The following is a 12,486-nucleotide window of genomic DNA, read 5'->3' as shown; positions in this document are numbered from 1 at the left end:
GACTATGAGTGCCATGACTACAATTATATAAAAACCCAGGAACTTAAAGTGAGGAAATGAAGGCCAAAGAGAAGAGTTTTATAAAAATCAAATAAGAGATATCTAGATGACAAAGAAAGCATTATTAGTATTTCAAGAGACTATGGCAATAGCATAATGAAGACAGCATGATGTGTTGGAAAATATTAGTGTTTCTCTTTACATATGAAAGATATGCACAAACGGTGTCATGCAGATGCTAGAACACCATAATCAGAAAAAGTTTAAAAAATCTAAGGTGACTAGAATCTAATGAGTTGAAATCAAATGTGCAAGAGTAAATTATGATAAAATTATAGACAAATGAATTAAGAAAACAATTTGGTACCAAAGACATTGGCTGATGTATTCAGGAGAGATAACTATGCTCTTGTCATCATCATCATCATCGTTGTTTAATGTCCACTTTCCATGCTAGCATGGGTTGGACGGTTTAACTGTGGGCTGGCGAACCAGATGGCTGCACCAGGCTCCAATCTGATCAGGCAGAGTTTCTACAGCTGGATGCCCTTCCTAACGCCAACCACTCTGAGAGTGTAGTGGGTGCTTTTACATGCCACTGGCATGGGGGCCAGTCAGGCGGTACTGGCAATGACGTCGCTCGAATTTTTTACACATGCGAACGGCACAGGTGCCAGTAAAGCGATGCTGGTAATGATCCCGCTCGAATGGTGCCTCCTATATGCCACCAGCACGGAAGCCAGTTAGCCACTCTGGCAACGATCACGCTCGGATGGTGCTCTCAGCACCCTACTAGCATGGGGCACAAGTGCCAGTAAGGCAAAGCTGGCAACAATCACATTTGAATGGTGCCTTTTATGTGCCACTGGCACGGAAGCCGGTTAGCTGCTATGTCAACGATCACACTCATATGGTGCTCGTGCCTGTCATCGAATTTCACTTTGATTTTGATTTCGTATGAACCAAATTGTTAGATCTGAGATGAAATAGATCAAACTTAAGAATATCGTGCATCACAAATGAAATCTCATAGATTTGAGATCTACAGAAATATGTTCCCTGCATATTTTTCTGAATTATTCCAATGTAGACAATATAGTGGTGAGGATGTACTCCGGCCTAAAATATCTTTAAAATGAAAACAAGTTTATAAGTACAGTTATCACAAGTTTATATGATTTACTGGGCTAGAATTGTATCTTGAATTCAAGAAAATTACTCACTCGCTAAGTTGTGGATGGTGATCTTGATCAAGTAAACCTCCACTTTCAGAAATAGCACCACCACTAGATCCAACACCACCTGTCTGATTCGACCACGCTTCTCGCTGTAATTTCTGTTCTTGGTCCAATGACAATGCAACCAAATAACTAAAATAAAATTCAGAAATAAGATCATTACTATAAGTTATCTGTCTGCATGTTCAAGAAAATACACATTGAATTAAACTACTTTTAATATTGTTTATATGCAGAAATAAAACATGTACCTCATCCTTCCTTTAAAAAAATTCGCAAAATCTCTTCAGTTACTAAAAGAGAGATACTTGTTTTTAGTTTTAACTTATAAGTATGGCCACAAGACAGTCAGAATGGCAGATGAGAATTCTGATTGCATAGTGGAGTTCAGTTAAGCCAGACATCTTACAAAATCCCAACGTGAAGCTCACTATGAAATACTATCAATCATCAGTGAAACAGGACATGTTAAAAATATTGCACTTAAGATAAGCTGCATCTAATGAAGGTGAAATAACAACAGGGTGTTTAGTTTTGTCTTTCTTACTGCATTTATTACGTGTCTTTAAGTCTTAGTAGTTAATGCTTAAATGCAGCCATCTTTGAATCTATTATTTCAATTTCTATTATCTATAATTTCATCTCACGTCTTTTATAGACATTCCGAATTTCATCTCACGTCTTTCATAGACATTCTGATTTTGTCAAATATACATTCTAGTCTTTGGGTCCTTGTAATTAATGTAAATATGTTGCATTTTCTAACATTGAGGATGTACCAACCTTGACAAGGTACACCATAATTTATTGGTTTTTTGGGGAGGGAAAAAATATGAAACAAAAAACAAAGCAAGGTGTTGGTATTTTTACATACTTTATCAAGATGTTTTGATAGTAGCTGTCAATCCTTATAATCTAGATTTTGCTTATACTTTTACAATTGGGTGGCATAAAAAGTTTGGCATAGATAATCCTCACCTGGGATCAAGATCATCTAATGGGAAATGTAACCTCCATTCACTTTAGATTCACTTCAGGAAAAATAGCGTTCTTGATGCCAGGGTGTTCAGAAAGACCTTGATACAGGGCAGTTTATTTGATGCTTTACGACTATATGTAGTATATTTGGAGTCCATTATCAATACTTTTCACAACAATTAGAAATTTTCTAATATTTGGAAAAACTTTAAATAAATTAAGCTGGTTGCTGAAGCTTAAAAATCATATATAAGTCCTATCTATATTCCTAATCAGCTTCTGTTTTGAGCCAACATCATTTCCAACTTTTTTTTTTCTATTCTCATTCAGCTGAATCTTTAATAAGAGCTAAATTATTGTTGTTGTTTGCTCAAGGGTAGCCCTGGTCGAGCAGACCTATGTTTAAAGACCATTCAAGACCATCATGTCTTGTCTCACACAATATATTCAGGACTACATCTCTCTAATGCTTAGCGGTATTTTGTCTGCCGTTATATTCTGAGTTCAAATTCCACCGAGGTCGACTTTGCCTTTCATCCTTTTGGGGTTGATAAATTAAGTACCAGTTATGCACTGGAGTCGATGCGATCAACTTACCCACTTTTTTTTTTAAACCGCAGAGTATAGTTTTAATTTCTTATGTCTTTATTGCCGACAAGGGGCTAAACACAGAGGGGATAAACAAGGACAGACAAAGGGATTAAGTTGATTGCATCGACTCCAGTGCATAACTGGTACTTAATTTATCGACCCCGAAAGAATGAAAGGCAAAGTTAACCTTGGTGGAATTTGAACTCAGAACATAACGGCAGACGAATTACCGCTAAGCATTTTTCCCAGCGTGCTAACATTTCTGCCAGCTCGCCAGGTGAGGTGACTATGCAGAGACTTTCTCTTTACTAAAGAATCATGTTATTTACATACAAAGGTAGTTTTGGTTATCAATTTTTTAAAACTTAGTTAACCACCAGCTGTTGAAGAACTCGGACAGTCTGAATAGCTGAAGTAATAAGGTACCTGCTCTATACTGGGGAAGAAGACAGGAACAAGACTCATTGGTTACATGAAGATTGGAAACATTAGTTCAAGACAAATATTGTGAGAAACTTCGTAGTGAGAAGAACTATAAAATAAATGGCAAGCTCTTGAGCTGAATCAAAGTCAGTTCTATTTCTTGGCTGGAAGCATATTGACTTTATTTACAAATGCTCTTGAGAGAGGCAGGAATATCATACACTCCCATTTTCTTTGCTATAAACCTGTGGCCTTTAGTATAAGAAATAAATAAACAGTGTGAAAAAGTTCCAAATAAAAGTAAATGTGTATGAGTGTGTTTATGCTTGCATGTATGTATATTTGTGTGTGTGTGTGTATGTATTTACATACATATGAATAAACAGTAAGGTGACTCATTGGCTTGGAGCTTATTCAATGTTTGCGTATTTATTCTTGAATAAGAGGATGTTGGTCTATCAAGTTTATTTTTTCATTATTATCTATTTTTCTGTTCTAGCATAGGTGAGAAGGTTTTTGTAAATTTAATTATTTGAATAATGTTGTATAATTATTTGTATGTGTTTTACTAGCAAATAGCAGATCCTGCTTTTATTATATTTTTTTTGTTCTTTACCATTTGCATGAATTTGACTGTACCCCTTTCCCTCAGCCTTGCAACAAAAATTTAAAAATAAACCTGCTCCTTTCATTTATATAGCATTTGTTATATTTTGTCTTTTGATAATCTTGCATGTCTTTCTATGATGTCATCAGTTAGATGACTGTTAATTAGTAGTTGTGCTGTAGAAGCTATTTCGATGTTTGTTTACACCACCCTCTCAAGATAGATAAATAGATAATAATAATAATAATAAATGCGCCCTTTTTGAAGCCTAGCCAGGCTCATGGGCTCGGATTCCCAGTTTCTATGGCGTATGTGTTCCCCAGCTGGACGGGATGCCAGTCCATCGCAGTGTTACTCATGTTTGCCAGCTGCGTAGACTGGAGCAACGTGAAATGAAGTGTTTTGCTCAAGAACAAAATGTGTCACCCGGTCCAGGAATTGAAACCACAATCTTACGATCATGATGCTGACACCCTAACCACTAAGCCACGAGCCTCCAGATAAATAGATAGATAGATAAATAAAGAGATAGATACAAATTTCTCTATGTCTTTTATTCTTTGATAGTTTCAGTCATTGGACTACAACCACGAAAGCAAATGAAGAATTGACAGAGACACGAGAGTGTCAGATAGAAAGACTTGTAAGTACTTGTTCTGACCATCTGCGTTTAGAGTTCAAATATGACTGAAGGCAACTTTGTCTTTTATTCCTTTGGGACCATTCAACGTAATTTACCAAAGTAAATTTCTCTTCTTCCATTCTCTCTTAAATTCAGTTATGTTAAGGGGCCAAGAAAGGTGCATTTACACCATAACACTGGAACTGAGTAAATGCAACAAAGGAACAGAAAAAAAAAAGCCATGCAGGGGCATTGCCTTTAAGGGTATTTAGTTGATCATATCACCTTGGTACTTATTTTATTAGTCTATTTGTTGGACTGCTTAGTTTAGTTACAGGACAAAGGGATACCACATAAATAACTGATATAAATATAAACACAAATACACACACACACACATATGAGGGGGTACCCAAAAGAAACCAAAATTTTGCAATATTATTTTATTTACTTTGTTTTACATGCTTACACTTTCACTGCCTTCAAAATATTCTCAATTTGAAGCAATGCATCAGTCCAGATGCGTTTTCCACCATTTGAAGCAGTCCTGGAACTCTTGCAAAGTGATGCGTTTTAATACCTCTATCATTTTTTACTTCACCTCTTCTACATCTGCAAAACGTTTTCCTTTAAGGACTCTTTTATTCGGGAGAACAAAAAAAAAAAAGCCACAGGGAGCAGGATTGGGTGAATAGGGTGGTGGGTAAGTGGGGTCATGCCATTTTTGGTCAAAAGCTGTCTCACACCCAAGGCAGAGTGCACAGGCACATTGTCATGATGAAACCATCACTCTCTACTTTGCCAAAGGTTTTGGGTGTTTTCATCTCACCATGTCTTGCAAACACTTCGGAACTGCCAAGTAAAATATCTGGTTAACAGTTTGACCAGGAGGAACAAATTCTGTGTGGAAAATTCTTTTCTCATTGATGAAACAAATCAGCATCATCTTGACATTGGACTTCACTTGATATGATACAAGCTAACTAAAGAACTTATACAAAAACATTGTGTGTGTGTGTGTGAGAGTGTGTGTGAGAGAGAGAGAGAGAGAGAGAGAGAGAGAGAGAGAGAGAGAGAGAGAGAGAGAGAGAGAGAGAGAGAGAGAGACAGCCTCTATGCTATCATTCAGCCTACTAGAAATAGTACATAAATCTCTCTGAAGTCACATCTGACTGTGTATCCAGGACAGTGTAATCTTCAATACAGTATGCGTTAATAAAAAAAAAAAAAAAAAAAAAAAACAAAAAAAAAACCACAAGAAGCATAAACAGTTGATCTGGACCTACTGAACTGGAACTGGCCTGCGGCTAAACAACAAACATCATTGGATAATTTCCTTCTTAAGAAGGAAATTAAGTAAAGAAGCTGTTGTTTCAAGTGAAGTTGGAAGTTACAAAAATAACCGTCCAAATAACGCAAAGTAATTTTAAAGCTGGTAACACGACATTCTGACAATTAACAGAGGAGAAATAGTTACACAGATTCATAAAAGAAACGTTTTCCGTTTAACAAACTTGTACATTCTGAATGGTTTCATTTTACTACAAAACCATATTTATGCCACCATAGGTATCCTGTTATACAGGAAAAGTTTGCTACACATGGGAATAGAAAACTACCCCAGCATGGCCACAGCTGACTGGTTGGAATCAGTAAAAGATATCTGTAGATTTAGGAATTGAATACATTCTTTATAAAGTATATAACATATGTTAAAGCAAACAAAATATGAAAAGCATTAAATTGGAATATGAGAATTCTTAAATAGATAAAGCTGAATATGATAAACAACAAACAGTATTTCTTTTAGATTTTTCACAGTTAAATGCCTATGAAAACCTCAATCTTAAACAAAACACACACATTTTTCTATGCCCATAGGCAGACAGGTCATCAACAGTTAAGCATATAGGATAATGTGCTAAGTGTAGGAGGAAAATGTCTTGATTTGCTTGTGGTCAGTTTATGTTATATGGAGATGAATATTAAGCATAGAATGGAGCAGACACTCATTAAATAATATATGCTTGTTGTTATTGTTCTAGTTAGTCATACTTTCAGTAACACACACACACAGAGCATTTTGGCTGGTTGACATTAAGAATGACATTTATAGTTGGAAACTTATTTAATTTTTAATATTTAACTTAAAATCTAATTTCTAACATTAAATCTAATTTCCAACATTCTGATTTGATCAAGGAAACCTTGTAACTTGTAAGTAATTGAGTGAGTAACAGAGAAGAAAATTGAGATATTCATTGTTGCTAAACTGGAAGTGTGATTATTATCTTTGAAAATAGGGGAAGGTTTTAAGAGATTTGCAAATTTACATCTAGTATGAAATGATATCCTGTCATTCAACCATTTAGACAGAAAGTAAAAAAGCAGAGATAAAATGAGGGGAAAAAGAAAGACCCCACCCTCCAGCTTTATTATATTGTAAACTGTTCAATTCCTGTTGTTTATTAGGATATGAAAGTTACTAATGACACAAAAATTTATATAATTTGATAGAGCCATTTTGGAAATGTTTGGTAAACCAAATGACATTTTATTTATAAAAACAGTAGCTAAGTAGTAATAAAACAGTTTATTTAGAAAATAGTATGTGTTGTTAATACTAAACAATTTTGTATGCCAGAAACCTCTAAAATGGTAAAGAAAATTAAAGTCCATTCTAAATGCACCTTTCGTTTTGAAATCCATTGTTACTGTTGATGGACAGCTAATAATTATGGTAGCAGAGATTAAAATTTCAATAAAAATTTCTGAGATTTTATTCAAATAAATATTTTAAATATCTGTGAAAAATGACATAGCATATGTGGTAGCTTGCTGTGGCAATTTAAAATGGCAACTTTGAATGTTGCAAAACCACTGCATCACAAGCCAATGAGGAAGCCTTATAGCAGACAGTACCATTTTTGAAAAGGAGGTACACATTGAATAATGTTGTTCGTCATATACTAAGAGAGAAAAGTTAGGATTAGAACACTTCTGATCATAGGTCTGTTTGCTCAAGGATGATCTGAGTTTAAACCGCAATAACCAACACTACTTTTTATTCAACCTTATTACAAATATTTCTTTTGGAATTATTTTGCAGTATTCAATACATTACAATCATCTTTTTATAAACTGGGATACTGAAAACAGTGAATTTCTGAACAAGTATTAGTTCAAATGATGCAATAGCCGATAATTTAAAATGTATCAACACTCGTATAAGGATTAAGGTTAAATCTACAAATTAAGGCACAGTAAATGTCAGATGTAGCAATTGAAACGTACAAAAATGTCAGATAAGTTTCTAGACACACACTGGTTAATCACACTAGTTTACAGATGGTAATAAAATGCTGTACAATTGTGAATTACTGCTGTTGGGAATTATAGCAACATTAATACATAACAGTAACCAGATAATCATGAATAGAGGTGCTTAATGTTAGAAAGCTTGGAAGAGAAATTTGGTTTTGAGTATAAAAACATCATCATCATCATCATCGTCCACTTTCCATGCTAGCATGGGTTGGACAATTTTGACTGAGGGCTGGCGAACCAGATGGCTGCATCAGGCTCCAATCTTGATCTGGCAGAGTTTCTACAGCTGGATGCCCTTCCTAATGCCAACCACTCCGAGAATGTAGTGGGTGCTTTTACGTGCCACCAGCATGGGGGCCAGTCAGGTGGTACTGGCAATGACCTTGCTCGGATCTTTTTACACGTGTTACTGGCACAGGTGCCAGTGAAGCGACATTGGTAACGATCATGCTCGAATGGTGCCCTTTTACGTGCCACGGGTACGGAAGCCAGTTGGCTGCTCTATACAAGTATCAGCATGTGAGATTTTCACTTAATTTTTGTAGGAACCAATCAGTCAGATTGGATGTGTGATATATATTAAATTCTGTCAAGAAGCTAGTTTCATAATAATGTTTGATCAAACTTCAGATGTCCTATTTAAAGGTGAAAACACAATGTAGCATTAGTGAAGTAGGAGTTTAAAGTTCTGTATTAAATCCTCTCTTGTTGCAAATGAATGACAGCTACTCTTATTATACAGGAAACAAAGAAAAATTTATATTTGATCACTGCCACTCCTTAATGAAATTGTTTAAAGTTAGCACATCTGCAAACCATCACATTTTTGATATATTTTTGTCTCCATCCCGACGCATGCAACACTTACTAAGCAACCATTTTCCCACCCCACTTGTCTCGCTCACATGTACCATGTAATGCAAAAGGAAAAAAAAAAGCCTCTTTGTTTCAAATAGGTGACTAATTTTGACAATATGCCTTCCATTCATTTTAATGTCCTTTTGCTAGAAGGGGACTAATTTGAGGCAGTATTTTACAATTGATGCCTGATCTGGTCACCAGCTCTTACCTGTTTTTTTCAAGTAGAGGACATCTTTTTACGCCACTGGTCTTTGAACAAGCAGAGTGATGAGACATATTGTCAACAAAGAATCAAAGTTGTTTCACTCAAGCAGTGACAAGCAGCAGCATAGGTTACCAACATTCACACACGACAGGCTTCCATACAAGGCAATGGCAAGCTTGCGACTATAATAGGGGACTCTTGCCTAGCATATTACACAGGGAGATTGAACTCAAAATGCTCTCTATTTTACATAATAAAGTAATTGCTTTATATAATAGCTTCTCTTCTCATGAAATTCTAGTCTTTCTTGCAAGAGGAATCTGTCCTGATCTATGTGTTCCATTCCAAGACAAGCAAGCTCTTCGATATTTCTAATTACAAACCTCTTGCCCCTACTTCCAATACCCCAAAGGTGATAGAAACAACTGCTAACAATCATCCTGAAACTTCTCTTTGACAGTGCCCCTACTACCCACCCCGCTAATTCCTTTCTCCAGTACAACATTTGTAGTGCCAGATATACAGGTGGCGAGCTGGCAGAAACGTTAGCACGCCGGGCGAAATGCTTAGTGTTATTTTGTCTGTCTTTACGTTCCGAGTTCAAATTCGCTGAGGTCGACTTTGCCTTTCATCCTTTCAGGGTCGATAAATTAAGTACCAGTTATGCACTGGGGTCGATGTAATCAACTTAATGTCTTTGTTTGTCCCCTCTATGTTTAGCCCCTTGTGGGCAATAAAGAAATAAGATATACTAGAGACATTCTCCCCATGGCGTGCACCATTCTTTTGTCCTAGAAGACCTTGGCAAAACTCATGTTGTTGCCAATGACAAAGCTTTGACCATGTCTGACAATGGAAGTGTCCTAGCAGACTGTTTCATTGAAGCTGACTGAGATTTCTTCAACCTACATTTTATCATCTCTCATGTGCATCAAGGTATGGTTATATTTCCCACACACTTCTTTCTCTACATTAACAACCTACTTGCCGTCAGTTATAAAAATGACACACCTGTGATTATGACACAAATCTTCATTCCTTAATGTTCTGCATGCACGAGTCAAATATGCACCGATTCTATTAATCTGAAAATCATCTTCCAATGGAGATGCAATAATAAAGATATCTTCAGTAGCTCCCTGACACAATCATCAAATACAGCAAGGAAATACACAACCATGCATGACCAACACACATAAAACTCTTGAAATTGCAACAAATGTTAGAGATCCTAATTTCTGATGAGCCATCATTGGCAACTACACGACTATAACGTTATCAAAACTGCATCTCAAAGATAAGGCTTTCTCTTCAGGGCTAGAAAATACTTCCACCCTCTTCCATAGCTGAGCTGCTACAAAGCTGAAGTAAGGCCTCCATAAAGTACTATTCCTACATTTAAGGTGGTGCTGTGACTGAACACACACATAGCGCAGGAGTGGCTGTGTGGTAAGTAGCTTGCTTACCAACCACGTGGTTCCGGGTCAGTCCCACTGCGTGGCACCTTGGGCAAGTGTCTTCTACTATAGCCTCGGGCCGACCAAAGCCTTGTGAGTGGATTTGGTAGACGGAAACTGAAAGAAGCCCGTTGTAAATATGTATATATATATGTATATGTGTGTGCGTGTATGTTTGTGTTTGTCCCCCTAGCATTGCTTGACAACTGATGCTAGTGTGTTTATGTCCCCGTCACTTAGCGGTTCGGCAAAAGAGACCAATAGAATAAGTACTGGGCTTACAAAGAATAAGTCCCGGGGTCGAGTTGCTCGATTAAAGGCGGTGCTCCAGCATGGCCACAGTCAAATGACTGAAACAAGTAAATGAGAGAGTAAAAGAGTATAGCTGAGAGCATACACAAATTAAGGCTATTTGGTTGTCAAAAATCTGCTTACAAGGATACAATAACCACTTAAGAGGTGTTTTGTGTTTGGGATAGAATACTTAAATTTTCCCAGGTCACTTAACTACAAGTTATTTGATAGTTTAAGTATAAAGAACAATGATCACACATTTCAATAATAAAAACATGGGTTTCATAATTTCCACAGTTAGGTTAGATGTGGTTATTAGAAAAAATATTAGCTAAGTGTTAAGTTTTCCAGTGAAGTTATTTAGTTATATGCCAGCACTTTGTATGGAGCTGAGCACTGGCTCAGTAGATCTCAATAATTTGAACTTAGTTGGATTCAGATGAACTTAGTTGGATTCAGAAGTTAACAAAAAAATAGCCTTTCTTTAAAGATTCTTTTCACTGGCAACAAGTGGGGGTTGGTGTCAGAAAGGGCATCCAGCCATAGAAAACTTGCCACACACATAGCGCTGCGTATATATACATACATTTTTAGTAGGCGCGGGCATGGCTGTGTGGTTAGGGAGCTTGCTTCCTAGCTACATGGTTTCGGGTTCAGTCCCACTGCGTGGCACTTTGGGTAGGTGTCTTCCACTATAGCCCCAAGCCAACCGAAGCTTTGTGATTGAATTCGGTAGGCGGAAGTTACTGCCATGTGTGTATGTGTGCGTATAGCTGCTCAGTGCCTCTCCGAAAGAGAGAGAGGGAAACTTGTGAAGAATAACAAATGTTAAATATATGTGACATGAAAACTGGCATTGAAAAATATAGTTTTGTTAGAAATTGTTGAGCAATTTACACAAATATTTGACAAACTTTGTAAGTTGGAGGATATAAGAAGCTTTGAAAAAAAATAACATCTTACCATTATAATATAATTATAATAGCTAAAAATTTACCACTGTATCATAGCTACTGAACAAAATATCTACAAACATACTGAAATATAGACAATGAAAATTCAATTTAACTATCCTTACTTGATGAATTATTAATTCATTAATCATTATCTCAAAGTGCCAAAACTAAATTCAAATTTACCAGGTGAACAAACTTGAATATAACTAGCATATTTTGTTTATTAAGCAGATTCACAGATTTTTCTTTTAAATTGTTGATTACTAATGCTTGAAGATAGTTTAAACAAAGATATGAAAGTGTAGTTCAATAGTAAGTAAAAAAAAAAGAACGACTTTCTAACAACTTAGCAAAGTCAATTTCCATTGTTGTTTGCTGAAGTCTAGAAGTGTGTCTCCTTTCGTGCAATGCTTGACCAGAATAAATTTACTGAAGGAGAAGAAAAAAAAAGAACTTACTCTTGGTCAATTTGTTGATCAGAGCCTATTGGCACAAGTGGAGGTGTGACAGCAGTGGTGGAAGATGCAGAATCAGGCTTGGTATAAGTGTGGAATGATGTGTCAACAAAATAACAGTCTCCTTCAACACTGGACAATGTTTCCCAAACCACGTTGCATTCATTCAAGAAACCTTGATCAGTAACCAGTAGAAATAGTTCATTCTGAAAAAAAAAAAAAAAAAATTTTTTTAAAAGGAGAAAAAAGAAAAAAAAAAACATTTTCTTGAACAAATCAATTTCAAAATTGATTTATGAGAAAAGACAGGACAAATAGACTTTGACAAGGGCAACGGCTTTACAGGATACATTTTGCATTAAATGTCAGTTGAAGAATGTTAAGTTTAGTGTTGGGAAGTTAATACTGTTAGGGACCCAAGGCAAGCTGAAGTAAAAGTGAGTCAGAGATAATATTTACAAAGGGATCGGAG

At 36.2% G+C, this 12,486-nt stretch overlaps 1 protein-coding gene across 2 annotated transcripts in view; it reads right to left on the bottom strand.

Moving 5' to 3' along the window:
- LOC115211631 (ubiquitin carboxyl-terminal hydrolase MINDY-1) overlaps nucleotides 1-12,486 on the bottom strand; it is a 218,206-nt gene that overhangs the window by 4,684 nt on the left and 201,036 nt on the right. For both annotated transcript variants that reach the window (XM_029780258.2, XM_036503243.1), the window contains exons 6-7: nucleotides 12,018-12,220; nucleotides 1,224-1,370 (exon numbers count right to left, since the gene is read on the bottom strand). In XM_029780258.2, coding sequence (XP_029636118.1) covers nucleotides 1,224-1,370; nucleotides 12,018-12,220 — 350 coding nt within the window. The remainder of the gene's footprint in view (nucleotides 1-1,223; nucleotides 1,371-12,017; nucleotides 12,221-12,486) is intronic.

Source organism: Octopus sinensis, linkage group LG5 (assembly GCF_006345805.1).
Source record: "Octopus sinensis linkage group LG5, ASM634580v1, whole genome shotgun sequence".
NCBI lineage: Eukaryota > Metazoa > Mollusca > Cephalopoda > Octopoda > Octopodidae > Octopus > Octopus sinensis.
This window is presented reverse-complemented; position numbering and strand designations above follow the sequence as displayed.